This window comes from Struthio camelus, chromosome 17 (genome assembly GCF_040807025.1).
Source record: "Struthio camelus isolate bStrCam1 chromosome 17, bStrCam1.hap1, whole genome shotgun sequence".
In the NCBI taxonomy this organism is placed as follows: domain Eukaryota; kingdom Metazoa; phylum Chordata; class Aves; order Struthioniformes; family Struthionidae; genus Struthio; species Struthio camelus.
Genome location: NC_090958.1, coordinates 7,691,922 through 7,719,378, shown reverse-complemented (window position 1 = coordinate 7,719,378; position 27,457 = coordinate 7,691,922). Strand labels below are relative to the sequence as shown.

At 47.8% G+C, this 27,457-nt stretch overlaps 2 protein-coding genes across 3 annotated transcripts in view; one reads left to right on the top strand and one right to left on the bottom strand.

Annotated features, from left to right (window-relative positions):
- Positions 1-1,286: 1,286 nt before the first annotated feature.
- RAB35 (RAB35, member RAS oncogene family) lies at positions 1,287-16,938 on the top strand. Its single transcript, XM_068911089.1, has 6 exons — positions 1,287-1,527; positions 5,272-5,322; positions 6,101-6,224; positions 13,341-13,465; positions 13,582-13,706; positions 14,252-16,938. The coding sequence occupies exons 1-6, from the start codon at positions 1,476-1,478 to the stop codon at positions 14,378-14,380; spliced, it is 606 nt and encodes a 201-aa protein (XP_068767190.1). The 5' UTR covers positions 1,287-1,475; the 3' UTR covers positions 14,381-16,938.
- Positions 16,939-17,882: 944 nt separating this feature from the next.
- The window catches only part of BICDL1 (BICD family like cargo adaptor 1), a 46,072-nt gene continuing 36,497 nt past the window's right edge, over positions 17,883-27,457 (bottom strand). For both annotated transcript variants that reach the window (XM_068911210.1, XM_068911211.1), the window contains 3 exons: positions 26,913-27,043; positions 25,055-25,175; positions 17,883-22,091 (listed from right to left, as the gene is read on the bottom strand). In XM_068911210.1, the coding sequence (XP_068767311.1) occupies positions 21,891-22,091; positions 25,055-25,175; positions 26,913-27,043 (453 nt within the window). In that variant the 3' untranslated portion in view covers positions 17,883-21,890. The remainder of the gene's footprint in view (positions 22,092-25,054; positions 25,176-26,912; positions 27,044-27,457) is intronic.

The window sequence follows — 27,457 nt, the reverse complement described above, 5'->3', positions numbered from 1 at the left end:
GGTCACGCGAGGGGCAGCACAAGTGCTGCGTCAGGTTGGGTGAAACCGAGGTGCCGTAGCCTTAGGCTGCGGCTAGGGGTGAACCCTTCCTTCCACAGGGTTTCTGTAAGCACAGGTCTATGGGATAGCACGTGCTCCTTGGCTGATAATTCTGCAGTCTCTTTTTCCTGCTTCTCATTAGCTATACCGTATGTTTGAAGAGAGCAGAGAAGGAGAGAGGGTGCAGCTTTTACATGCCTGAGGTGCAGGGACCATGGCACAGGAACACGAGATGGTGCTCATCCAAGTGGATTTCAGGATGTGTGGGACTTCACACAGGTGAACTTTGAAGGCTAGGATAGCTCTCTGAGGGTTGAAACTAAGGAAGACTTATAATCAAAATCACAGGCATTGTGACTGCTGAGCAGAGGTCTTTAGCAGAGATTATTTTAGGTGCTTCAACCCAGATGTGCCACTTTAACCATACTGGGCTTGGTCACCTTAACAGCTGTTCCCAGATTAATTGCCCACAAATTGGAAAATTATAACAGTAAAACAATACTACAATATCCTATGGGAGAAACTAGGAAGTAATTCTAGAATTGGTTGGAGAGTATCACCTTAAAAAAAACATTCTAGTCCCTCATAACCAAACCCCATAGTCTAAACCCGAAACAAACGATCTGAGCGTTAAGAGAAAAAAACCAATCGCGCTAGAAAGTGTCTGTCACTCTCCAGGAAACATTCACAGGTCAGAGCAGCTGCGGCTACCAGGCACCGCCGGAGCCGTCCCGCCCGACCCCCCTGCCCAAAGCAGGGCCACCCGGGGCAGCTGGCTCGGGCCCTGCCGGGCCCCCGGGGCGCCGGGGCCGCACCACCCGCTCCGGTCACGGCCGCGGGCAGCACTGGCGCTGCGCCGGGGCCGCCGGCCAGGTGTGCGCAGCTTCGTCCTACCACAAAAGATCCTCCACGTCGGTGCGTCTTATTCTTTAAACGTCTTTAGGACAACGGATTAGGTGGTAATTATCAAAAGCACGGCGGATCAGAGCATTTTCAAGCTAACCGCCCCCGGTCTCGCCGCTGGCGCAGGCTGTAACGCACTTCACCTCAGCGCGCCGGGCCAACACGGCGGCCGCGCCCCCCGCCTCCGCCCTCCCGCAGAGGGGAGGGCGCATGCGTCCCGCTAAGGGAGGAGGGGGGGGAGAGCGGAGAGGGGGCGGGGACGGCCGCAGTGCGCACGCGCATAAAGCCGCAGCCGGGGAGGGCGGTGGCACGAAGTAGGCATGCGCGCGGCGAGGGGCGGGGCTCACGGGCGGCGGCGTGCCGGCGCAGCTGGCGGCCTCCCGCGGCGGGGCGCATGCGCAGCGGCAGCGCTGTCAGTTCCGGCTGTTTGTTCGGGAAGTGGATCCGGGCCCCGAGCCGCCGCCGCCGCCGGAGGAGCCCCCCTCCCCCCCCGCGCTCGCTCCGCCGCCCGGGGCTGCCGCGCCGCACCGGCCATGGCCAGGGACTACGATCATCTCTTCAAGCTGCTCATCATCGGCGACAGCGGTGAGGGCCGGGCCGGGCCGGGCGGCGAGGCCGGGGGCGGGGGTAGGCCGCTGGCGGGGCGGCCGCCCCTCGCCTGCGCCCGGGGCGGGGGGGGCGGCGCCGGGAGGGGGAGGGCGGGGGCGGCCGCTTCGTCCCGCCGCCGCCTTTGTGCTGCGGTGCCCCGCTGCGGCTCGGTGCGCGGGGGTCGCCGGGCCCCGCGGGAGGCCCCGCTTCGGTTTTTACGTGGCGAACCCGCGCAACCGGCTTCCGCGGGATACGACGGTCAATAGCGGGGAAAAAAGGAGGAGGGGGGAAAAAAAGAAAGAAAAAAGGCCCGTGTAAGCAAGGATAATATCACCATCCAGGGCAGGAGAGGCCTTTGCAAGCCGTGTGTTTTGAGGGCATAAACTCATCTCCTGCTGGGGTGAGGAAGGAGTTCCCTCCTAACGTGACAGGCAGTTAAAGGTGTGAGGATGGGCTGGCTGATCCTCAGCCCTAGGGACTGTTGTTTCCAGTGGGGTAATTGCTGTGCTTTAAGACTTTTTTCTTTATTATTGGAATTGTTCTTTAAGAATCTCAAAGCATCAACCTAAAATCTCAATTTTGGAGTTTGTCACTTTTTTAAAATTTTGCTTATCCTTGAAGAGCTGGTGGCCTTGCGTGCTTCTCATTATAGCATAGCATGCAAATACTTACAATACTTATGGATAAGGAGTAGTTCTAGATCTCGGAAATAGACTGGTGCATACCCCTGGAGCGATTTCAGAAACTTCTGGAGGGGCAATGCGTGAACTCGCTCTGCCTGGTGCTTTAGCCTGAGTATGTAAGAAGTGGGACTGGGGCGATTCCTACCTTCCGTCCAGCTCTGTACTGGTAACCCGCCAACAGTTTACAGCTTCATTTCCATAAACTGGAGTAGATGGCATCCACCCTCTTCTTTTAAGAGGTGTGGTCCATCAGGAGGCAGGTCCCGGCATGCAGCGAGGCTCGGCTGTGGGGTGAAAGAGGAATGTTGCACGATCTTGGGAGTTGTCACCTCTAGAGACTTAGCTGTATATAAAAATATTTCATTCTATGCCAGACTGTGTCCGCAGGAATGAAAGGACTGTTTTAAAAAGAGTGCCTCTAAAAGGAAGAGGGATGAGGGACAGCAGCTTAGAAATAACGTTAAACCCTGGGCATTTTTGGGAGCCTGCGGATTATTGAAACCAAACACTCCAGTCTGAATAAAGCAGTAACTCTCTTGCTCACTGATGAGTTTCAAAACTGTTCAGGTAAGATAAACAGGATGGTGAAAACTTCTTCTCCCTTTGAACAATTAAGTGAGCTTTCTTAGCTGACCCTTCTTACTTGAGCAAAGTCCCTACAGTGTACCCAGTGGAGGGGGGGGGGAGAAATACTGTGGTGGATGTCTGTGGTTCTCTGTTGTTGTAATTAAATCTTGCTGTGTAGTTTGAGTATTGATTTCCCCCCCCCCTCTCTTTTTAAGCGCTTACTCCAACAGAAAGGCTTTGTCCCCGTTTCCACAACAGTTTGCTTGCCTTGTTTATTGATGTTTTGGAAAGCCTTGCAATGAGAAGGGGCCTGATATTGGTTGGATGGCTGTTTCATCTGCTTTCCCCCTATATGCAAATATGACAAGAGGGTAGTAGGTTTGTGTGTTTTTAGAGCAGGTCAGTTGAAAAGCTGCTGCTGATCTAAGTTGTACCAGATATTTAAAAATAATACAGATGATCTTTGCTTTGCGTGGGTTCTCTAATTCACTCTACCGTTCAGTAAGGTAGGAGTTTGTTTTAGAAACTCTTATGCCACAGAAATTTGCTTGTAGCATTGACATGGCAAAGCCAATAGACTTTTTGGGGCTTGCTGTCTTCTGCAAGCAAAGAAGCCCTGCTAGCCTTCTTCTCTTTTCTGATCTTCAAATAACTGTGTGTAGGAAGTGGGGGATCATGAAGCGTGTGTGGTTTCTCTGCACAAGAACGGTGTGGGTCAGAGGCACAGGGTTTGTTTAGTGAGATCTCTGTCATCTGGAGCATGTAGAATTTCCTGAGTTCAGGAGGTTTCTTTTCTTTAGAAGTAATCTCGGAGCAACTATGGACGAGACAGATAGTGTCTATGCAGCAGTGGATAGTCTGACAAAGCAGTGATCATGTGCAGCCCGTGGCGTTCTGCAGTATAGCCGCTTAAGGCTGAGCGACGACAAAAAAAGTGTGATTGATAAGCTGTGGGTTCAAGCATCTAAGTGCTTTTTATTAAGCTGGGGGCCAAGGCTACTTGATCAAAAAGCATAGTACTTGCTGAAACCTATCTTCCTCAGCAGATGGTTATCTTGCATGGGTTAGGTATAGCTCTTGCTAAATTACCAGTCTTCTGCTGAAGTTTGTGATCTGCTCTGCTACCTTCTGTGAGCTCAGAGGTATTCAGTAAGTGCACGTTGTAAGTTTAGTTTTTAATAGCATTTTTTTAAGATTTATAAGAATCAATGAAGAAGGAGTATGGCTTTTTTGGATGTGAAGGTCAGTGATAATTTGAACTTCTTGCATGTGACATCTGGATTACTGGAATCGTGTGGGTTTTTAGCTTTTTCATACTGATAGCTATCTTCAGATTCCAATGATTGAGATCTGTGGGAGTTCTGTATAGTTGTTGCATATATGTCTTGCACAGTCCTTTTATTAAGAAAACCTTTAAGTTATACATCATCAAAATAGTTAGCTTAAATAACTCCTACCTGAAAATATTTAGTAGATAATCATGCTGGTGAACTTGAATTTCCTCCTCACATCATATCAGTGTGTTTTTTTTTTTTCTTTAGGGGGAAGGGACATTAACAACAGATGTTATGTAGAGATGACAACACTGAGGCGTTCTGATCCTATTTCCCTTGGTTGGGTGTGCAGGAATAGGTTTGTTCTTGTTGGAAGCAGTGTGAAAAATACTCCCCTGAAACCAGGTGTTATCAGGGTGCAAACAGTCATTTAAGGAAAATCTGGATGAAGTGCTACTCAAAGCACTTAAAATGTTTCATGGAATGCTTTGGCAAAAGGTACAACTTAAGAAAGGTATGTGTTCTTCCTGCTAAGTGAAGAATTAGCCTGTTTTGGATGACAGTGTAGAACAATGGCTCCCAACCCTACTGTTTGGCTTAGGCTTCTGCTAAACTGTGTCAATGATAACATAAGCTTTATAGTACCAAACCCTCATCTGACTGTCTAAGTAGTCCAAATTCCATTGCTGTTCAACACTGCATAAATGAATGGGAGGTAGGCAGTGATGTTAAACATGATGTGCACGTTGAATTCAATAGAGAAGTTCAGAGCAGTGTTCGGAGCACTTTAGTTAGCAGGACATACTCATTTTTGGATCTTTCTTTAGCAAATATCAGCCTGCTACTCGTGCTTTTAGCTGTTACTTTTTGTGACCTCTTGGAATGGTTTGCATGCCACAGCTTGAAAACTACTCGTTGAGAGTTTGCTGGGGATTAAGGGAAGGAGGGGGCATGCACAAAAAACCTAACAACAAAAAACCCCACCTTGTATAGTGTCAGGAAGCATAGCAAGTCTTGGAGTAACTGCAGTGTGTCACTTGACTATTCATCTCGGTAGTCTCCTTGAGAATTTGATCAAGGTGGATGGTACTAAATTATAGACTGAGAAAAGATTTTAGTTAAAGTTGAAAAATTCAATGAATGGGAAAAATACTCTCATGTTACTTGACATCCAGAGTGTGACTATATTCAAAGATCTTGCTGTCTTTTTGTCACAGGTGTGGGCAAGAGCAGTTTGCTGTTGCGTTTTGCAGATAATACGTTCTCAGGTGAGTATTTAGCTTACTTAAATAAGTGAAACGGTCAAGGACTGCTCCAGTGCTGTTAGTGGGCGAGGAGCTGTTTGATTGCATTTGCCCGCTGATAGCTGTACTGGAAATATGTTATCTTTCTAACTGTGCTTCTCTTGGCATAAGCCTATAGAAGCCATCCTGTTGGATCTTCACTTATAACTGCAAGCACCAGGGTATTTAAGTACTGACATGTTTTAGGAACAGCTCATTCTTTTGGGCTTGTACTGTGCTCTGTGTAGACTTCCTGTTGGCCCTTTGGGATTTAGGCTGATTGAATATTGTAGCTAAATCATTCACATTTGTGACATAACTGATTTATTGGGAGGAAACTCCTAGGACAGACTGTATTCAAAATAAGTGACTGCATTAGTGTTTGAGACAAAGCTCTATCTCAAAACTTTTACAAGTGAAATACTTTCATAGTTACCGTCCATTTCTTAAGATATTTATGTGCTTATTTTTGACAACCAACGTGGTAGAGGATGAATTGGCTTTTTTAACACTGGGTTTTAAACCCTTTAGTGTGGGATAGCAGAGAAGTGGCTCTGGGGTGTTAGAAAAAAGCTGTTAACTGCAGGTAAAAGTAGCAGATTGCCGTGACCTCAGAGGGCATTTTAAAAGATGAATGGATAGGGGGAACCTTGTTCTCGCGTCCAGTTTGAGAGCTATTGCCAAATCAAGTTTAGAAGTGTGCTTTGTGGAGACATGCAAAATAAACAAGACTTAGGTTCTCACTTACTTTCTTTCCCTTCAGGTAGCTACATTACCACAATTGGAGTGGATTTTAAAATCCGGACAGTTGAGATTAATGGAGAGAAAGTGAAGCTACAGATTTGGGACACAGCTGGACAGGAGCGCTTCCGAACTATCACATCAACGTGAGTATAACTGGGCTTTTTAATATGTAACTTCACATATGGATCTTGTAGTCTAAAGTTATGGCTCAGATATTTTAACCTTGCGGTTGATCAGCTAATGGCAACTGTGCTGTTTGCGTAGTGGGACTTCTCAGCTTTTTTAGAGTAGATGGGGGTGGTGATGATACTGTGGTTTAGCTGTGAAACTGGGATTTCAGATTTCCTGGCTGTTCTGTAAATTTCCATGATGGCTTGGCCTTATTCTTCTGCTTCCAGTTTCCAAACTGTAGCTGGGGTTATTTCACTATTTTGCATGTATTATTAAACCTAACTCTAAAGACTATCCAAGAAGATCATCTTGTGGTTGAATATGTTGCAGAAGTGCAAAGTGCAGACCCTCTCTCTGTGAATAGCTTTGAGGTCTAAAATTGGGTATCCAATACTTATTTTTCCTTTAGGACAAATGCATTTGGAAGGCTACCTTTGTGTGGGGTTTTGTTGAAGCAGACACCCACATGAAGTTAACCTTTTCCTTGGTTTGAGTTCAGTTTCATGCTCATTGTCCTTCTGAACAGCGTGTGCACAGCTTTTCCTGTTCCTGAAGAAACCACACCCAGAGCTGCAGTGGTGGGAACTAAGAATAAAGTGCGCTTGTAAACTAATCCCAGTGAATGTGGGGCTGCTCATCATGGCACTAGGGGGAGAGGAAGAAATATGCTTGGAAATAGAGCTTTTGTCTCCTTTTGGTATTTAAAACAAACAAAACCCTAGGCGTTTCATCTATTCTTTCATGACTGACTGCTCCTTTAGCTCCTGTTAAGAGAGGAGGGTCATTTTTAGCTCATGTATTGGTTAATTTGGACACAAAAAGTAGTGGAATTGGTTGCCTCTGTGAGGTCTAAACAGCTAGAAATGGGAGAATTGAACCTGATGCGTGCACCACCCCTTTCCTCTGCCTTTCTATACGGATATTACTGGATTACTTCCATTGTTTCTCAAGTGTTTAGCTTGAAAAAACTTGGTTGCCTCTCATAGGGTTCCTGTGCATGACATCACTTCTTGTTTCAGTGCTGCAGCCAGCTTGAGGCAGGAAGTGGCGAGGGGGAGGCAGCAAAGCACTGCTGCAGTTCGTATCAGCTGTGCTTGTAGGCTAGTCACAGAGTGCCTGAATTAGTGCTGAGTCAGCAAATGGCCTTCCTGTTTTCAGATTCCCTGACACAACTGAGAGCTGTGTTGATGAGTATTGGTTCATGGGGCTGAGGGGCTGATGCCAGCTAGATTAGAAAGCCATGGTATCCAGCACTGAATGGGGAATACCAGGAAAGGAGGCTTCCTTTTGTGAATGGGATTGGATTTTGCATAGTGTTTTGTGTAAATCTTTTCCTTGATTCCATTATCACTTAAAACAGAGAAAATGAAACTGTTAGTGTGTTTGTGTCATGATGTGTTTGCACTTTACTAATGCTTACTCTTGCACAGCTGTTTACAAAGGTGAATATAAGTTTTACTCTTGGGGGAGTGTAAGGCCAGTTTTTCTGCCTTAAAACTGGTAAAGTAGCTACAGAATTTTCCATGGCTAGGGGAGAAAGATTTGAATTTTGTGCAACATGAAGCAGAGAAGTAGCTGTGTTCAAATGCCTCTGAAATGTTGAAGGAAATGCTTCTGGAACTCTAGTTATGCAGTAGTGAGGGCTTCTCTTGCTGCTAGGTGGGCCAGCTGTGACCATCAGGCATTCCCTGCTGTTCTCCCAAAGTCACTCTGGACCTAGACATACCATCTCTATAAATAATAGATAACAAGATCCTGGTTTTAGGAAGGGTTTTGTTGTCTCTCTTTTTAAGAGGCAAAGTAGTGCAGTAACTGATTTGCTTAAACCAAACTGAGTGACAAATTAAATTACCAGGTTATACTTATGAGGGGGCTTGGGTGACCAAATCATGGGTGGGGAGCCTTGTAACAATGACTGTTTAGACTGAGGTGAAGAATATTAAAACGGTATTCCTTGAGCATTACTGTAGGCCAAGACATCCCTTTGCAGTTAAAGGTACTGTGTGGACTGAGATTGAGCCAAGCCGGGCAAACAAGTCTGAAATTAGAACCCCTCAGTCATAACAGGTTGGAAGTGCTACTGTGCAGACCTAGAACTGCAAAATGGCTGAAGTGGTAGGAATTTGATAGTAGAAAATTGGGAGACATTACAAGCTTATAGTATTTTGATTTTACTTAATTGCAGCTACAGAGGCTGAAGGTGGAAGAACAAAATAAAACTGTTAAGCAGCAGAAATGGAGTTGATCAGGAAAACTAAACCAGATCAGCATTTCAAACTGAGAAATGTAAAAGACAGCAGCTCTTTCTGTCTATTAAATCTGGAAATATTGGGGTGGCTGGTGCCTGGTGGGAGGTGAGGCCAATTTGTGGTTGGCATGGAGCATCATCCCAACTCTAAATTTTCATTTAAATTCACTGGAGAGGTAGCATGCCAGGACTCAGCTGCATTAGTGGAAATACTTCAGATGCATGAACAACCAGTTCCTGGACTTGATCTGTTATTGTATATAGGACTGTGTCCTTATTTAGGACTGTAGTTCTTGGGTGTTAGTTTTAAATAATACCCTAAGCTAATATCTGAAAACTAAACAGTCCTAGCAGGACTTTCTGCCATCCGTTTATATGGAAATGCCACCCTCAAGAGGGGGATAAGCTTTTTTGAGATGATAGAGTTGCTATGTGCTGGCTATGATGGTCAAAAGATAGTCAACTGACCTGTGGCAATAAATATGCTTCCAGCCAACCTGAGGAGAGGTGAGAATGAAAATAGATTGTACATTAGAGTTCTCTGGAATTGGTTAAAATTCTAGAGTAATGGAGAACAAAGGAAAGGTGTATACCATGAACAAATGAGCTCTTAACAAAGATGCTGGATTAGACCAATGACTGTGACCTATCAAGTTGACTTCCCCCCCACCCCACCCCCCAAATGAACCTGTTATCCCCACTGAATTGCTTAAAAGCAGTCAGTAATACTCTCTCTTCAAAATCTTACTTAGTAGCCTTCATACTTCACAAAACTAGCTAGTATAACTCAAGATGCTAGTCTTGGGAAGCATTTATTGGAGGAAAGATGAGAATTTAAGGTTGTTCTTGCAGCATTCTCTGTTACAAGATAGCAGTAATTTATTGCCAAATGATCCCTTCTGTTTAGAAGGGTAGTCTTCAGAGATGTAAAGGGAGAATGCAGCTGGCTGAAAGACATAATGAATTTGGTTAACCAGTTCTAAAGACTTTCTTTTTCAGTGTCTGGAGTATTAGTAGGTAATGTTTCAAAGGCCGTATGTGTATGTCTTACGTCTTTAAGCTTTTCTTTATATAATTCTATTGGTAAAACAAGGCACTTCAGTATTTCTGTTTTGATATGCATTTAAATGTTGTTGTTCTCAGATTTTTCTACAACAATGCTAAATTTCCATGTTTAAAGCCTTTATGTCTGGGTAACTTTTCCGACCATATTACAGATAGTTGTCTACTACCAAGCGTCCAAGGGCATATGCATTTGGGAAAAACTTGGGATTTGCTTAACATCTTTCATCTCAATGGGACACTTCCTTGGACACGCTAAACATTAATAACTATTCTATAACTCTTTATTTGCTGTATTTCATTAACATATTTATCACTGGGAGTAGTAGCAGCTTACTTCTGAGGCTTGTAGGGTGCACCTGCCATATGGAGGACAACTAGTATCAGTCATTCAGACCTTGCATGGGAGGCTAAGAATGAGAACTTCATTTCTCTTTTTGCTCTTGCTTACAAGGTCTCCATCTTCCCTAAAAATATGGATGGGAAGAAGATGGGGCATTCTTTCTCTTATATCAAAGCCTCAACTACCTCTTGGTTGCCAAAAGCACAAAACTTACACCTACTCCTCCTTGAATGCCAAAAGCCCCATCTGTTCTCTACCCGCCAAAGCCTACAACTTCTTATGAAAGCAATTCTGCACTACATCATTCTGAAGTTAGAAGTATGGGTTAGGATAAATCAGATTTCGTTTTATAGGACTGTCCTGCACTTGGGATTGGAGAGTCTTTGCTGCATCTGCTAGGCTTAAAATGTTTTCTAGGATACAAAGCTTTATCTAGCAAATGATAGAAAATAGCATGACTAGCTTTTTGAGAAAAACGTGTGTATTATGGGGCTTAAGCTTCAGCAAATAAAAGGTAGTTGTAGTCTTACCTCTCAGGCTGCTAAAAGGTAACATCAGCCAGTGGAGAAAACGACATTTTATTGTCAGTGAGGGGCTGGCAACCTTTCTAGAATGATGTGCCAGACAACTTTCTCTTCCCAAAATGGAAGCAGTGTGTGCTGGTAGGAACTCAGCAGGAGTCAAGGGTTGCCATCTTGCACAAAGCAAGATATTTCTGATGAGGTGGCTGCCAATGTTAGTGCTTTGTGGCAGCAAGTCCCAGCTTCTGCAGAATTTTGAATGCTGTGGTGGTCTGTGCTGTATGGTCCAGTCCACAGTCCTCATTCCCAGGTGCACGCAATGGCTGTATGCTAATGCCATGTCAGGAGTGAAGGGTGCCTGTCACCCTGCTTCTTAACATCATCAGCTGTCACTTGGAAGAAAGCCTAGATGTATGGGCAAAGTAAGGGCTGCAGGATGCTCCGTTAGGTCCTCTGGTCTGGATGACTGTGATGCCAGTCATGGTTTTACGGTGTGTGCAACAGAATGAGCCTGCCTTGTGTAGATGCATCTGTGGAGCCGCTACATTTCTCTTAAAGGCTAAACCTTGTCTTGACAGATGCAATGCTTAGTGCTGAAGAGGAAGTGGTAGGTCAGCCTGAGAGTTGCTGAATTAGATAACTTTTTATAGTGCTGTGGGAGAATTTGAAAATAATGAGTTTATTGTTCAGATGTCGTGAAATCTGGTCTGTCAGTAGTACTGGAGATGTTTCCCGTTCTGATGCTATCATATAAAACCATTAATCAAAAGCAATGTGTACAGTATGCAGTAGTGTCAGGACAAGATGGATTATTTTTGTGGAATGTGGACTCGGGCTATGTAATACTTTGCTCAAAAGGATCTAAGTTGTGAAATGAAGTCAAACCTGTAACTAGAACAGCTAGAGTGATATAACAAATTTCAAAGCTGTTAAAGGAACTGATAGAGAACAGATTAGGAAACTTGGAAGTGCGGGGTCTCTAGCTGTCCAGGAATAAACAACTTTCACCTCAATTACTTCTTACTAAGCAAAGTAGATGTACAGCACAAACTACTGGCAAAGCACAGCATAGGAGGATGGGAGAAGTATCTGCTTATCTTGTGGAAGCTAGACAGACCTGAAAGCACCCAGGTGAGCAATAGAAGTGGGTTCTCCTACTTCTGTGGAGTATGCATTGTATCGCAGAGAAATATTGATGTCCAGTGGCTGTCACTACGAAGTGATCGCAAGAAGAGCAGGTTGGGGGATGTCTGTGCACGCTATATGTAATATATGCTTGTCCTTGACAGGTCTGTCTTGATGTTTTATAAAGGCAGGTGTAATCTGTTAAAGATGGGATGATGAGGCTAAAGATGAGGAGGAGATAGTGACTTGCTTAAGTGAATCAGTGGCAGAAGTGAAATTAAACTTCTTGAGGTTCTCTGAAAGGTAGCCTATTTGGATTAGATTAAAAGGTTGTGAAGTTCAAAGGTCTGTTCATAGACTTTGAATAAACTATCAAAGGAAGCTGAGGTTATCGTAGTAGTCATTTCTAAAGTGCAGTGGGAGAGTGCTGCAAGAGGTGCTTATGATATGAGATCTAGCTCTAAAAATATTGTGACAGTTTAAGGGGTATTCCTCAGCTTGTATATGAACATTCCTCAGACTCTTGATATTGCTTATAAGAAAGAGGAGGTGAAAGGGAAAGAATAAAGGTACTTGAGATACAAAAACTGGTGGCTTCACTGTCAACTGCTTCAATGACTTGATTGGCAAAGCTGCCTAATTTGCAGTAGAGAAAACACGTGGTAGCCATGTGAATGTGATTGAAAACTGAAAAGCTGGAGCTTGCCTTTTTATACAGAATGCTTGTGGTGCATGTGCTGTCTGCCTTTAGTAGGTTCATGCAGGTGATAATGTTGGAACTTGAATTCAGATTTCCCTTGTACATCAGAATTGCTCATCATCTCTTTTAAAGGTGCTGATTGCCCTAGACTAATGGGAATAAACTGGGGTGAATCTTATTTTTAATTGCTAAAGGTAGTAGAACTCATTAAATGCACATATGGAGTCGATCTGTTGAGTAGGAAGGTGTGATCAGAACACAATCCCTCAACAAGACAGGAATTTTTGTGAGCTCAAGAGAGAACTGTGCCTGAGGGTTGAATGTATCTGGAGATCTGCTAAAATTTTAGTCTGTAAGTAAACTCTTGTAGATAGCAAAATTCCTGCAGAACTTGATATGGCCAATATGTCCCTGGCCTTTGACTTTCTCATAAGGAAATGATATTGCTTCGGGTGCTCTTCTGGTACTCAGTAAGCTGAAAGTCCTGCAGTCCACAACTGCAGGAACAGTTGTGCTGAGTGAAGTAAGAGTTTCTCTAGGATCTGTTTTTAGCCAGTCAAGAACAAGAAATGTAAAGCAGAAGAATGGAGTAAGCATAGTGGTGTTTTTCCTCAGATACTTTCTCCAGCCTCCTATTTACAATTGAAGGACTTCCTGAGCTTGAGGTGCGCTTTGTTTACTTAATACAACTCAAACGGTTAAAGGGTATTTTGTTGCAATTTTAGCGCTTGTGCGATGCTAAGGATCAGAACCAATTCTGAGGGCCTATTGGGGATGCTTGCTCGGTTAGATAGAAGATGGTATTCATCTTTGTTTACAATTTTGACTTCCTGAACAAGGAAATAGCTGACAATCTTTTGACTTTGAACCTACTTATATGGGCCAAATGAGCAGATAACTGTAGGTTTAGAGTGATAGCATATGGTCTAGCTGTTGTAAAAGAATTCAATGACTCCCAGTGGAAAGAAAACGGGGGGCACTTGATTGCCTTAACTTGAGGATTTGTTAAGAATCTTGTAAAAGCTGAGTGCAAGAGGAAGGTGATATGTAGCTTAACATTAACATTTGGTGTCTTTTCCTGCTCCATAGGTATTACAGAGGAACACATGGGGTCATTGTTGTCTACGATGTAACCAGTGCAGAATCTTTTGTGAATGTAAAACGGTGGTTGCATGAAATCAATCAAAATTGCGATGATGTCTGCAGGATACTAGGTAAGTTCCTGGTCAGAGAGTTAGAGCATCATATCTAGTGGGCCCTCTGTCAGTCAGCCTGGGCTGTCCTACTCAAGTGCAGTTCTGACTCTTCTTTTTCTTCTTCCCTTTCTTAGTGGGGAATAAGAATGATGACCCAGAGCGAAAAGTGGTAGAGACAGAAGATGCTTATAAATTTGCTGGGCAGATGGAGATCCAATTGTTTGAGACCAGCGCCAAAGAAAATATTAATGTGGAAGAGGTAATATGATATGCAGAACGGAGTACATATAAAACTACTTGGGAATAATAGTTTAGAAAAAGTAAGAATAGCATTAGTCGTCTTGAGGAAGAAAGGTAACATGCTTTGTATAATTGCAAGCAAGTAGTTAAAATGTCAAGAAGAGACATCCAGCAGTATTTGGAAGGGGTGGGGAAGGGAAATGAAGGGGACCCCATTGCCTTTTCAATGGTTTTACAGTGCTGACTTATTATGTTTTCTCGGGGAAGTCTCCTCGCATGGGGAGGATGCTTCTAGAAGGATGACTGTTAACTCTTCACTCCTGACCTCTGTTGTCAAACTGACCTGTTTTTATCTACTGTTTTGGCAAAGGGCGGAGAGGGGTTATTGATTTAGCTTGGGAGTGGAAGATACTGGATTTCAGCCTTAGCCTGTAGTGGGTCTGGGAGATCGCTGAACCATTGCTGAAATATCTAGAAAAGTAGATGCTGTTCTTTCTGAAGCAACTCCCTCAACAACTGGCCTCAGTTTACTAGATGGTCTGAACTTGCTTGTTTCTCTTGCAGATGTTTAATTGCATTACAGAGCTAGTTCTGCGAGCAAAGAAAGAAAACTTAGCAAAGCAGCAACAGCAACAACAGAACGATGTGGTGAAGCTAACGAAGAACAGTAAACGGAAGAAGCGGTGCTGCTAATGCCCTTTCCCTGCTGCAGAGACTCTGCTCTCAGACAGATCAGCCCCTCCAGCTAGACTCGGGCAATTCCACTGGGGCAGGCTTTGGGAGGACTTTCTCAGTTTTGTGCCGTTATTTAAAGATTTTTTTTTTCCTCCATGTTTTCTATCAAGAGGCGCTGGCACCCTACCACTTCAGTGCCAAGAAGGTATCGGATGGAATCTTGCCCCCGTCTCCTCCCCTGCTCATTCCAGTGCGCCTTGTAGACAAGAAAGGACGTTGCCTACCAAGTGGACTAATTAACCTAAGAGTTTGTACATAATGTATATTGCTTTAACCAGCCTCGCCTCCCTGTTGTTGCTTTGGCTTATGCCTTCTTAATGTCAACCAATCATGGACTGCAGAATTCATCTTTTTAAAGAAATAGTACAAAGTTCTTAACTCAAGTTGGCCCCAGGCTGGCAGCAACTGCTTCCTGGAGCCTTGGGGCTTCGTTTCTTTTGGGCTCCAGGCTGGCAACTGGTGCCCCTGGGGCCTGTGGCTTCACTTTGAGTTCCAGGCTTTTACTGGGGCTCAGGCTTTGTTTTTCTCGGTACCAGGATTGCAGGTGTTGCTGCTGGAGCCTGGGGTTTCACTTCACCAGCCTCTGGGCTGGCAGCTGGTGCTGCTGCTGGGGCCTTGAATTTCAGTTTGCCATGATCCAGGTTTGTGGTTGGGTCCTTGGATTTCACCTTCTTGTGCTGCAGCCCAGCTGAACCTGTGCTCTCCTTTGGTTTGTATCAAGGTATTGAAAAACTTACCAACCTGCAGAAGTGGGATTTATTTGGATTAATCTTTTTTTTTTAAAAAAAAAAAAAAAAGCAAAAACAAAATTAAACTACTTGGACCTTTGTCTCTGGTCCTGCCAGGGTCCTAAGTGAGAGTCCATTTCTCTTGAGAACAAGAAAAACATGTGATTCTGCCAAAAAAAAAAAAAACCCAACACTCTTTTCCTCATTGCCCTGTCCACGATTAGGAGATCTGAACTTGAATGTGAATTTTGGTGGCAAAACTTTCTTTTTGCAAGAGAGAAGGCATGAGAATGAATTTAGCTGTTCTGGATTGATGTCTTGATGTGAAAGCTGCTGCAGGATCACTCCCAGGATTCTTCTGTTAGAAAGGAGGACTGCTGTTTAATGTAAAGAAATGGAAAGCTTGCTTGCTTGGGTTATGTGGTGATGAAGGATCACCTATGGACACAAACTCTGGTCTTGTTATGCTCAGTAGTGTTTTCCTGGCCCTTGTTGGCCTTTCTGGGAAAACAAGGGCTCAGTTCATCAGCCTGAATAGGTATGGTTCAAGGTGGAGAGTTTATGTATGTGTAACTAAAATATCAAATGTCTGGGCTGAAAAGTACATGCTCAGCACCTGAATAATTGCCTAAAAAAAAAAAAAAATCCTTAAAACGACTAAAAGGCATGGAGGGTATGGCTTCTTTTAAGACCTCAGACGGACATATTTAGTTTCAGTATGTAGTCCTATGGAACTGATGGCCTTAGTTTGGTAGGATGTTTCACTGATGTCCATGAGCTTTGAATCAGTCCACTTCCTCCCTGAGGAGAGGCTAAATTTTAGTCACTTATTTTGCCTGTGTGGTGTTTTTTTTTGTTTGTTTAAAGATTCTTATGGGTTGTGGTAAAAGCCCTAAGCAAACAATCGCATCACAATCAATCACTTTAAAGACTTAAAAAAAAAAAAAAGAAAAAAAAAAAAGCAAGCAATGAATGTGTAACACACTTTTAATCGGTTCAGGTGCTGGGAGTATGTATCCAGCTGCCTTCACCCATTTCTTTTCTTCACATATCTTTTATTGGTAACCCAAGAATAAGAATGAGCTGGGATGATATTGCTAGTGTGAGCTCTATTAATGGCAAGATTTGAGCCACCTCTTTCCATAGCAGCTCTCAGGTCCCACCAGGCATCCATCCTGTATGCTTTCTGATGTTGAATGTGGTGCGCACACAAAGAAGGAGCGCTATCATTTCCTGCTGAAATGAAGCTGTCCTGTGACAGTTACCACTTTCAGAGTCAAGGGCCCAACGGCATTACTTTTGGGCTCTTGTGGTAGCATGCGTGCAGACCTAGGAAGGAGTAACTTCATACAGGTGGCAGTAAAGGAAAATGTCTGAATTTACTGGAATGGATGCAATAAAATGAGGAAATGGTGCACCCAAGCCTGGAGTGTTCTCTTATGTGGAAAGATTGGTCCTCTTTGAGTCCAGGTCTTTGTGGCCACAGTTTGAACTCTGCCAACTGAGGTGTCCAACTTCCCGGCTTGAAGTGGGATTTTTTTTTTTTGTTTTTCCTCCCCTAGAGCTGGCTGTAGAGGAGCAGTTATCTCCCTGCTCTTGCCACTGACTATCCAAATAGAAGGGGTGGGGACTTCGTCTCTAGTGGTGGTGATGTGAAGTTTCCTAAATGTTGAGCAATGGAATGTCTAACTGGTTTGCTAGGATTATTTCTGTAATGAAAGTTTCTAATTATGCTTTTTAAATAATTTTAAAAAACTAAAAATAAAGATTACATGCTGCCAAATCTGTTTTGAGGCTCTGTTTCCCCTGCTGTCCAGCATCTGGAGGTGGAGGGTGGCAAGCCAGGGATGAGCCCTTCTGCTCTATGTGGAGTTTTTCTTTTTCTTTTTTTTTCCCCCCTGGGAGGCAGGACATGACAAATGCTTTCAAATGTTTAGTTGCTATTGTAGTTCTAACTGTGAATGAGTCAGTAGGTTGGAATTGGTAAACTTACTTCTGTTCCTTATCTCTGCATGAAAGTGAGATGTTGGTTTTTTTTTTTGCTAGATTTTTTTTTTCTTCCCTCCCAGTTTCTCAATAGGTATTGAGGGAGCTTCAGAGCTGCTCAAAGGCAGCAGAGGTTAATAAGAATCTGGAGTCTGTTCTTGCTTTCCCAGGAGTTTCTGTGCAGGGGCTACACAGCTTTTGCTGTGCTTGTTGTCCACAGTATTCATTTAGCCCTCCCTGCCCTTGACGTATAAAGTGGGCTGTTGGAGGCAACTGCTCGCTTCTGGAGGAGTGGGAAGAAAGCCGGCTGTGGGAAGGTGTCTCTCTTATCTGCACTGTTCTGGTATGGCTATGTAGATGGGGCAATCCCAAGGACGTGTTGATGTTCTAAATTGCAATTGGTGCAAGTTGGAGGTGCTTCACTGTTCATTCATGTTTTGTGTCTAAAATGGTTAAAGTTTGAATATTCTTCCCTATAATGGCCAGCAAACGATATAAATGGCTGGATGGTGGAGAAGATTTACAAGCTCACCTTTCCATTTCCCCATGCAGCAGAAGATGTAAATGCTTCAAATGTTCTTTCTCTAGAACCCTTCTTTTCTGAACACATGAAAGAGCTATATGTGGATGAATTTACTGGGATGATGAAGTACTAAAGATGCTGTTAGGTGTTAAGATGTCAATTTAAAAAGAGAGCTTGTTCCGCAGCTATGCAGAATTAGCAGTGACTTAGAGCTGAGACAGTATCATATAAATGATGTTTTATTCTCAGAACTATTTACAAAAGAAGTAGATCATTGTTTTTACTAAAAATATGCCTTTATAGATTTGTATAATATGTATTTTATAAAAACCATACATTTATTTACATTACTGCTACATACAAAAATTACAGCAGTGTGATATATGTACATATCTATAGATACATTCTTTCTGCTTGTCCCTGCTGTGTGCTTTTCCCCTCTCAATCTAAGGGAATTGTTGCGGCAGCACCCAGACACTTCCTTTCTTGGCTTTTGGTTTAAAACAACCTTGCTTTTTATAGCCGAGTGGGGAGTAGAGAGTTTGCCTGATGCAGAGGCATCCTAAGTAGGACAAGTGCATGCAGCTATAAAGTCCTTTTGCATGCAGCACTGCCCGTAACCTCACTTCTTGCTGCTCTGTGCAAAACTGTTCTGTTGTCATTAATTGATCTGGTGTTCATTTTAACGGCAAGCTGCTGATCTAAGCTTGTATTAAGATAAAGTGCTAGTGACTTGCCTTTCATTTACACTTACTTGTCTACAGTTGCTTCCCTTGCTGAGTTTATTAAAGGGAGATTCTTACTCTTCCTTTATGCCAGCATAATAAATGTTTGCCCAAATAGTCACATGTTACTTAACTGTGGGAAAGTTCTTGGTAACCTTAATCTCAGCAGGCATCCTCTCTCTGTGCAATGTTTGAACAGTGACTGTGCAGCACTAATGACTTATTTAACATTCTCGCAAAAGTAAGGGTGAACATATCATATTTAGAGCTGCTGATCCCACCCCTTGAAGCTACTTTGGGATCCTAAGTACCTGCGGGATTACTTTGCTTCCTCCATCTCATTACCTGGAGCTGATGTTTCCTTTTTCCCATGTGTCCTAAAAATATCAAGTATCACCAATGGAGTATCTTCTAACCCAAAGCTGCAAGGGTGATTCCAAGCTAGCCGCTACCGAATGGGTGTGTTACCTTTTGAAGATAAGCATTTCAATGACAGTTCAAGGTGAAATAGTTGGGACCTTGTTAAACCACAACAGGACAAATGAGAATGTGAAGGACTGCACTGGTGAATTTTGAAACAAACAAACAAAAACCCCAAACCTAGCTGCTATGTTAAGGCAGTTTCTGTTCCTGTTGAGTAGCAGCTCAGCACAAGGAGGTCTCCTTTGGTCTGTTGTACAGTTCATCAAACACAATTCTCTTGTACTTCTGGGTTTAGTAGTGCAACTAAGCCCTTTAGGAGAAGGGGGCTAGTTTTAAGAAACCATGCCGGCCTGGCACCTTGGAACGTGCTGACTTTCCTCTTGCAATCTCTTCCATCATTATTTAAACAAATAAAATTGCAATGGGATTAAGGTAGGTTCCTCCTTAAATTAAGCGATGTGCTGTGCATTTCAATTGCCTACCCCTGCAACTGAATGAGTCACTTTCCTCCCAGCAAACAAGTAGCAAAAGGCACCTTTCTTCATCTCATTACTGCATCTTCATTGAATAACTTAAGGCCTTTGCCTTAGGATTGCATACGTACGTGTACGTCGTCACAGGGGCAAAGTCCCACACAGCTGCTGGGCGTGTGGCTTGACGAGAGCTGTGGGGCCTGGCAAATAACTACCGGCAGCAGAACGAAGGGCTGTGAGGACCAAGATGTTCACAGGGCTCTCCCAAAATAAGCAGAGTCATTTTTAAAGAGACGTTGTGTAAGACAACTGTTTTAAGTGTTGCTGGCGTCCGGGAACCCACGCCAAATACTGTAGGTATCCAAGTTTATGTTCATGGGTACCGGCATAACTGAGTCCTGACAACAGGAGATGCTCAGCACGTGCCTCGTGTCTGTGCCCTGTTAAGTGTCAAAACATAGGGAAGAAGAGAAGATGACTTGCCATCCTGAGAGAGTGCTTGGCACGCCACTAAATCCCTTTCCCTCACTTGCACAAGTGAACAGAAGCAGATGCTCAGTTTCCTTCCCTGCCTGTGGGACTCCCGACTCCCTTCCGTGGAAGCACTAAGCTGTATCGGTGGTGCTTTATTTCATTTTGTGTGATTTACTGAAGTATTTCCTGGAGCAGGATCTGGAATTCAGGTTTCATTGCTTTCAAGGAAATAGGTTTTCAGCATCATCCTCAGCCCCAAAGAGTACTTTGCTGCTCCTTGCAAAGTGGAGCAACCCCCGTGTGTTGCCAACATGGAAAAGGGGGAATGCTCGGATCCTTGTGGGCAGAATTTGTACTGAGGTATTATGAATCCTATGCCCTAGAGAGAGGCTGCTGTTCTGTTTAACTTACCTGCCTCACAGAAGAAGAGGTTAGGTACCTAATTGTAGCAGAAAGCTTGTAATGGTAAATATTGAGCAAGGGTTAGCAGCTCCATGTAGGATGGTATTTTAGCACCTAAGTTGCTGCACAGGGCAGAGCTGAATGTGTACCTAGCTTCATCTCTTATGGCGATAGTGCGGGTAGTAGCCTCTAAAGGGACACAGAAACAAACCTGGGCCTGTGGGTATCATGAGCTGGGAGAATATGTGCAAATTGCATGATAGCAGCAGGACAGCTCTGAATCTAGTCTAGCAAACTGTTTTATGATGATAGACTACTAAAGGGAAGAGCTGCAAGGTGACCATCCAGTGCATAGGGAAGGTCCCCACCGATGTATTGCAGGATTTCCAGCACCACTGTGTGCAGACACCAAATAATCTGTGTTTTTCCTCACTGATCAAATCATGCTCACAGCAAAGCAGGCGCTGATCATCTGTGGTTAAAAGGAGATTCTAGCTATCTACTTGCCAAAGGGCTGAGTAGTAAAACAACCCATAGATGAGAACAAATAGTCAGTGTTTTTGTCAGGCCATAGCTAATGATACTGCGTGAGGCAAAGAGCAAGCTGCAAGTTCTCCAGAGCTTTGTAGATGCCCTAATCTCCTTTGACTTTAGTGAGGGTAGATGCCTGCATGCTTTCTGAGGATCAAGTCTGCCAACCCAGTGTCAAAGACCTACTGACGTTAGGGGTAGGCTTTTAGTGAGTTATTTCTAGGCATCAGGCTTTTTTGGGGCCCACCCAGTTAAAAAGACAGATTTCTTAACGTGAGAGGAGTACGTGGCTTTGGGGGACGTGTGACTTGGCTGGAGCTCCACAGCTACCCTCAGACAGTGGAGGGAGAGTTGGTGCCCCAGGACTGAACCTCCACAGCTTCACTCAGTCTTTAATCTGTCGTAGATGGTCAGTCTCTTGGGGAGAAATCGGCGTTTTATGTGACTATGGACTCTAACTCGTTACTCTGTACCAAGAGGGAGCTGGAGAAGGTCCTAACACCAGCAAGCTTGTAACTGCACTGATCCACAAGGAGCGCGATCCCTGTTGTGATGTGAACAGCTACGCAAAGCTGTACAGGAGACCCCTCTCAGGCTGGACGCACCCCAAGGGCTTGTCTTCCACCACGGAGAGAGCTGCGCCCGTCGACATACACCAGGGCTAGGGCTAGAGCAGCTCGGGTCGCCGTGGGACGAAGGACGATGGCAGGGCGGCGTAAGGGGCTCACTCTCTCTTCTCTTGTGCTGGCCCTCTTCTTTCCCCCGCGCTCGCTGTGACGGCTGTTCTCAATCCACTGCGCTACTTTGTCCTGGGGCTGCTGAGCTCCTTCTCCAGCATGTGAACGTTTCAAGACGACCGGATTATTCTTCGCAGCAGAAACTGGACTGTGTCAAAGCGCCTAAAGTATACCCTGAAGTTTATCACTCCAAAGAACAATAATGAAAAAAAGTTGCTTTCAGCCAATGTCAGTTTGCAACCCTCCAATTCATGTAAACATTTGGTTCAGACCAGGTGTGGTGGAAACAGTGCAGAGTCTCAAGGGTTAATTCCTTTGGCCTCCCCCCCCTCCCTGTTGTTTTTGTTTTTGTTTTTTCTCCATTTTTCCTAGTGGATCAGCGTTGGGTCCCTCAGCGAGCTGGGCCGTCGCCCCCCACTCCCCATCTCGAAGTAGGAACTGCTGGAGAGGCTTCTCTTTCTCGGATTTAGTTTTTCTTGAAAAAGGAAAAGAGACGGTTCCCTTCTGCCCCGGCGGGCTCGTCCCCCTGCTGCTCCGGCCTGGGCGCGGGCGAGGGACGGGCCCCCCGCTTTGCGCCGTAGCCCCTGGAGAAGGAATAAGCGAGCTGGCTCCATTCCTTCGGGTGTTTGTCCATCAGCTGCTGGTCAATGACCCTGTGCATGTCGTCCTGCGGCAGAGGGAGAGGACGCGGCTGTTAGCGGGTGAGGCGCGGGCTACCGCGGGGCAAGAGGTGGCTGGGATGGGATGGAGGCGGGATGACAAGGATGGGGACGCTCATCCGGCTCGGCCCGGAGCGCCGCGCGGGGTGTTGGGGCGCTGCTAGGCTGCTCTGCTCTGCTCTGCTCTGCTCTGCTCTGCTCTGCTCTGCCCACCACCCTCCCCTTCGGCCGGAGGGGAACGGAAACGGGAACGGACGCAGCACGGAGCGGGAAGCCGGGACGGGACGGGCGTCGGGGCGGTCGCAGCAGGCCTCGGGGCCAGGCCGCCCTCGGCCCCGCGCGGCCGCTCCGGCCGAGGGACGCGTGGCGCTGGCGGCCGCCCGCTGGGTTGTCACCCCCTGCCAGAACCGCGCCGGTCTAACCCCCGTTTGCTGCCCGGTTAAGACCGCGCCAAATCGTCAGGCAGCGCCGCCGCGCGCCTCGACAGCCTGGCGCTGAGTTTTTAAACCTTCAGCGTCGTTGTTTCTGCTGTCACGGCATGCAGCGGAGACTCGGTGCAGCCTCGCAGACCGAAACTAGCCCCCGAGCAGAAGAGCCACCTGTTTCCCCGCAGTGTGCGGCCTGGTCGGGACGAAGGGCCCTGGGTGGGGGAGGCGGCTGCTGTCGGCCCCGGCCGGCGAGCGCCCCACCGCTCCGCGGCCGGACCGAAACACCGGCCGCCTTGGCCTGAGGGCGTGAATGACGCCGGCCCAACGCTCAGCAGCGTTTTCCCGCTGCTCGAATTTTGGGAACGCTGCCGCCAGGGGCCCGGACCAGGCCGTCGGCCCTCGCGCGCTGCCCCCCGCCGCCGGCTCCGGCCGCTTTAACCGGTTGGTTAGCTGCGGCGGCGTCCCTCGGCCGCGGGCCCCGGCGAGGTCGGCAGCGACCGCGTGCAGGCCGAGGCGCCGCCGCCGAGAGCGAGGCTGCAGCCGCGCTGACGGGGCTGGGGGGCAGGCGGGGAGGGAAGGGCACCGGCCGGGCTCCGGGCCCGACGGCGGCCAGCGGGCCGGCCGAGGGGTTGGGCAAGCGTCGGCTCCTTCTCAGGGCTGAAACCGGGGCGGCGGGGGGGGCAGCCCAGGTTAAGGGAAGTGTCGGCGTTAAGGCAAAACAGGTTTCGCGCGGGCACTGACAGCGCCGGACTTCTGCAGGCTTCGCCGCAGGCAGCGAGGCAGGACGCGGCGCCGGCACGGCAGGGCTGCGCCCTTGCTTAGTTTACGGGCTGGGAGTGATTTTTTTTTTTTATATGTGTATATATTTTATGAAAACGTATATATATATATAAAAATACGGCCCGTGCTATTGGGAGCGCTCGGCCTTCAGGCCGCCGACCGCCCGCCTCGGGAAGCGCCCGCGCTGGCTGCGGGCGAGCGGGGCAGAAAGGCAGCACGAGGCCGCGGCGGCGGCACGGGACCCGCGCCGGCGTTTCAGCCGCTTCTGGCTTAACTGCAGGCGCGTGGGACTACGTGCTTGCACAGCCCTGTAACCTCGTTGAGGGTCCTCGGGACGGCGCAGACCGGAAGGGTGCCAGGGCGGCGCTCCTGCCAAAATACCGCCCCGACGTGTGCCCAGCGAAAACAGCCCCCCTCGCCCCGTTTTTAACCCAGCGGCCTCAGCTTTGCAGGAGGGTTTCCCCCCAAAATTACGTCAGCCGCCTGACTGGTTTTGTGAACGGATCATCGAACACACGCCTGTCGTCAAAACCCAGCGCGGGGGATATTTCGGGACCAAGCAGAGACTATACCAAGTAAGTAGGTCTGAGTACGTAGGACTAAGCCAAGCTGAAGCAGAGCTCGGGCTATAGCTTAACCCGGCGGGGAGCGCTGAGCAACGAGAGGCAGCGGGGCCCCCGCTGGTCGAGGGCTCGCCGGGCTGCCCCGTGCCGGGCGCAGAGGGTTAAGGACGGGGCCTCGGCGACGGTGTGGACGGGTGGATGGAAATGGAGCGGCGGCGGCACTTGGGGCCGGCGAGCGCGGCGGGGTGGCGCGAGCTCACCTCGAAGGCAGGAGGGGTGTACGACTAAAGCTGTTGGTACAGGAACTGAGAAAGGCCACTAGATCAGAAACCAAAGGAGCCAGATAGTAAAAAGCCCTGAGGAAGCAAACTGTAAGCAGGAGAAAAAAGAAAAAAAAAAGAAAAAAAAAAAAAAAAGAGAAACGAGAACACAGTGGAGTTGAAACAGGAGCGAGGGCGCCCGGGAGAGGTTTCTACCGCTCAGGCGGCGGCGTTAGGCGAGCCGGGGTCTCGCGAGCTCCGCAGCGAATTACCACAAACCGCCGTTTCTCTCGCGTCGGTCTGTTTTTATTCAAGCAAGCCTCCCTCAGGGCTGCCTTCTCCGAGGAGACGGCTTTGTCTCCGCGCAGGTGCTCGCGGGCTTTACGCCACTTTATTTCCCCACTGATCCCCAAGCTGAGCGTAGCCGGGGCAGCCACTCAACACAACTGCCATGTGGCTGGGGTCTTTGTTGTTGTTGTTTCGTATGCAGCTGTAGTGTGCAACGACCACCAAGACCTGTCTGCCTGCACCGATCCGCTCAGGTCCGGCAAGGCCAGGACCCGCGGAGCTGGCGAGCGCCCCATGGCGGTGACGGACCCGGGCGGGGTGGGGGGGGGGGGTCGCCTGTGCCCCCTCCCCGAGCCACGGCAAGGGTAGGTCAGCAAAACCTGTCTGCTGCCCGTGCTGCCGCCATGCAACTCAGTTTAGTTCTCCCGTTTGACTAGCTGTTACTATATAATAATTAAAACCTGAAAGGGTGGGAGCGGGAGGCTGCTTTGCTGTACCCCCCAGGAGCGCCATTGTGCTCCTGGCTCCCGCGGAGCAGAAGGCTCTCGCGTCTCCAGGCACGCGGACTGCAAGCCTGCCGGGGGGAGCAGCACCCCAAGGTGCCTCCTCCTGCCCGGGGCCTGGTGCTGCGCCGGCGCCGGGCGCCGCTTACCTGCCAGGCCTCCAGCTGCTGCGAGAGGTTCACTTTCTGCTGGATGGCGTCGAGCAGCTGGCTGTTGAGGGACATCATGTCGATCTTGCACTTGGCCAGTTCTACCTCCACCGCGTTCTTCCTGCGGGAGAGCGAGAAGCACGGGCAGCCCCAGCACAGCCCCGGCCCCAGGACACGCGGCCCCGGCTTTCGCCTCCGAGGTGGCCGCGTGCTGCTCGCCCTGCTGGACACGCACCCGCGCGCATCGACAGCCTTGCCCCAGCCTTTACGCTCTCAAGTCACTGCTGTGCCATGGGAAATGGTAACAGGTCTTGCTAGGAACCGTCTTGCCTCGCAAACATTTTTGAGGAGGAATAATTGCACTTATTAACAGTATCTCATTCATCTCCTAATAGCTCCCTTGTGCTCCTCTGCAGAAAAAGAGCTGAGGAATTTGGTGTTTCTTTCCAGGTACAAGTTGCTTAACGCGTCCTCCTCTAAGACCCCATTTTCCTTTTGCCTGCTATGTTGCCAAACTTCAACTTCATGCTCAGATTTTCCATGCCAGATGTCTGCCTTAGGGGGCGATTTCGTTTTTGTTCGGAGCGAGGGCTTTTTGGAAGCGCTTCAACAAAAATGGCTTAACCCCTGGGACACGGGGCGGGAAGGGCAGCTGCCGGCGAAGCAGCCCGTCGGGGCGGCTCGCTGTGGCGGAGCAGCCACTGTGCCCGCGGAAGGACGCGCTCACGTCTAGCGACAAGGCGCTCGTGTCAGCTTTTGCTTGCAGCTACTCTCTGCTCATTAATCACCTGCCCCTCGTCCGTGCCGGCTCGTGACGTTCCCTTTCGCTAGGCTGCCGTTGCCGCGGGACCGTGAGCTGTGAGCATCAGCGCTTTGTCCCGGCGGGGTCATTAGCCACCGCGGTGGCAGCAGAGGAGCTGTGCCCTCTGCTTGTGGGCTTTGGAGTCTGAGGACCCTCGGCAGCTTTTGCTGCGAAACGCCCCGTTGCTGGGTGGATATTAACGTTTGGCTCTTTGCATCGCCGGCGCGGCAGCGCGTTGCCATAGGCACAGCAGCACCGGCAGCCCACGTGGATATGAAATGTCAGAGCAACCTTTTTGCACCCGGCGGTGCAGCTGGGATGTTCCCAGTTTTTGCCAACAGATGGAGGTGTTACAGTGGATAGCTGCGGGAGCTGGGTACCCGGATACCGGCGGGAGAGCTGCATGGATGAGCAGGGCGCTCCAAAAAGCCTGCGGGACTGTGTGTGCTTATCGAGCTCCCTGCGTGCTACCAGGGTGCAACGTGCTTCCTCGCCTCCTCCTCTTGCCAACATCAGGTGGATTAGGCGTTACCATAGGGAAATAAACCGATGGTGCCCTGACCCATCTCGTTTTGGAAGAGACCCCGGGGCAGGAGAGGAGACTGTGACCTGAGCAAGGGTTTGGAGAAGAGGCCTGGGCAGGGGTGTAAATGGGGACTGCTGGAGGAGAAGGGACTGCACGTCTGGAAGAGCAAAAGAAGGAACATACAAAGTATAGGGCAGCCCTAGTGTTTCCATTTGCTTCTCCAAAAGTCCAAGCCCTCTCCTCCCTGCTGTGCCCCAAACCAGCACTAAAGATGGCCAAAAAAGTGGTTCACGGCATTCTCTTAAATCCCCCCTAGTCCTATCTTGGGGCAGGTCTGGAAACTGAGATCTGCCCTGGTCACAAGCCCTTGGCAAGATTTCCCATTGGCAAGGCCAAGACTTGCTCCTGCGCTTTGTTTCCAGCTGCCAAACACCTTGCAGGGTGGGAAAAGCCTGCCCTGGAGGTATCTCCTGCTAAGGTGCTCCAGCACTGCTAACCCAAACCTGGTTTCAGCTATTTGATTTACTCACTTGGCGATGGCCTCGTCTCGGTCCCTGATAGCCTGCAGGAGCCGTTCATTCGTGTCCTTGTCTTCGGCTGCACCTCGTAGCCGGTCCCGTTCCTCCTTCAGCGTCGTCATCTCCACGCTCAGCAGAGTGACCTGCCGGGCAGCACGAGGAGGCCGTAAAACACACTCATGGCGGGACAAATTCATCGCGAGTGGGGGAAAAAAATGCCACATGGGTGAACCCGGCCCTGCAGGCGTCTGGTGCCACATATGCCAGCAACTCTGCAATCTCAACAGCTTTCAAGCCACCAAAGTGTCGGTGCGGAAATATTGCCCCCTCACAGGGCAGTTTGTCGAATGTGTCTGTCCTCTGTGTCTGACCTTTGGTGCCTGAGCTTTCCTGGGCTAAATTATTGCAAACATCACCTAACAGGCAGAGAGATTTCTGTGGCCGTTATTTCTTCCGAAGCTGCAGACAAAGGATGTGAAAATTCCTTTTCACGCTACAGAAGGTGTTGCTGGCACATCATGCAATTTTCATTAGACTTTAAAATATATGTGGAGTCT

Coding starts and splice junctions, on each gene's coding strand:
- RAB35 (XM_068911089.1), top strand. CDS start 1,476: ATGGCCAGGGACTACGATCATCTCTTCAAGCTGCTCATCATCGGCGAC. Junction 5,323..6,100: donor TGCAGATAATACGTTCTCAG/GTGAGTATTTAG, acceptor CTTTCCCTTCAG/GTAGCTACATTACCACAATT. Junction 13,466..13,581: donor TGATGTCTGCAGGATACTAG/GTAAGTTCCTGG, acceptor TCCCTTTCTTAG/TGGGGAATAAGAATGATGAC.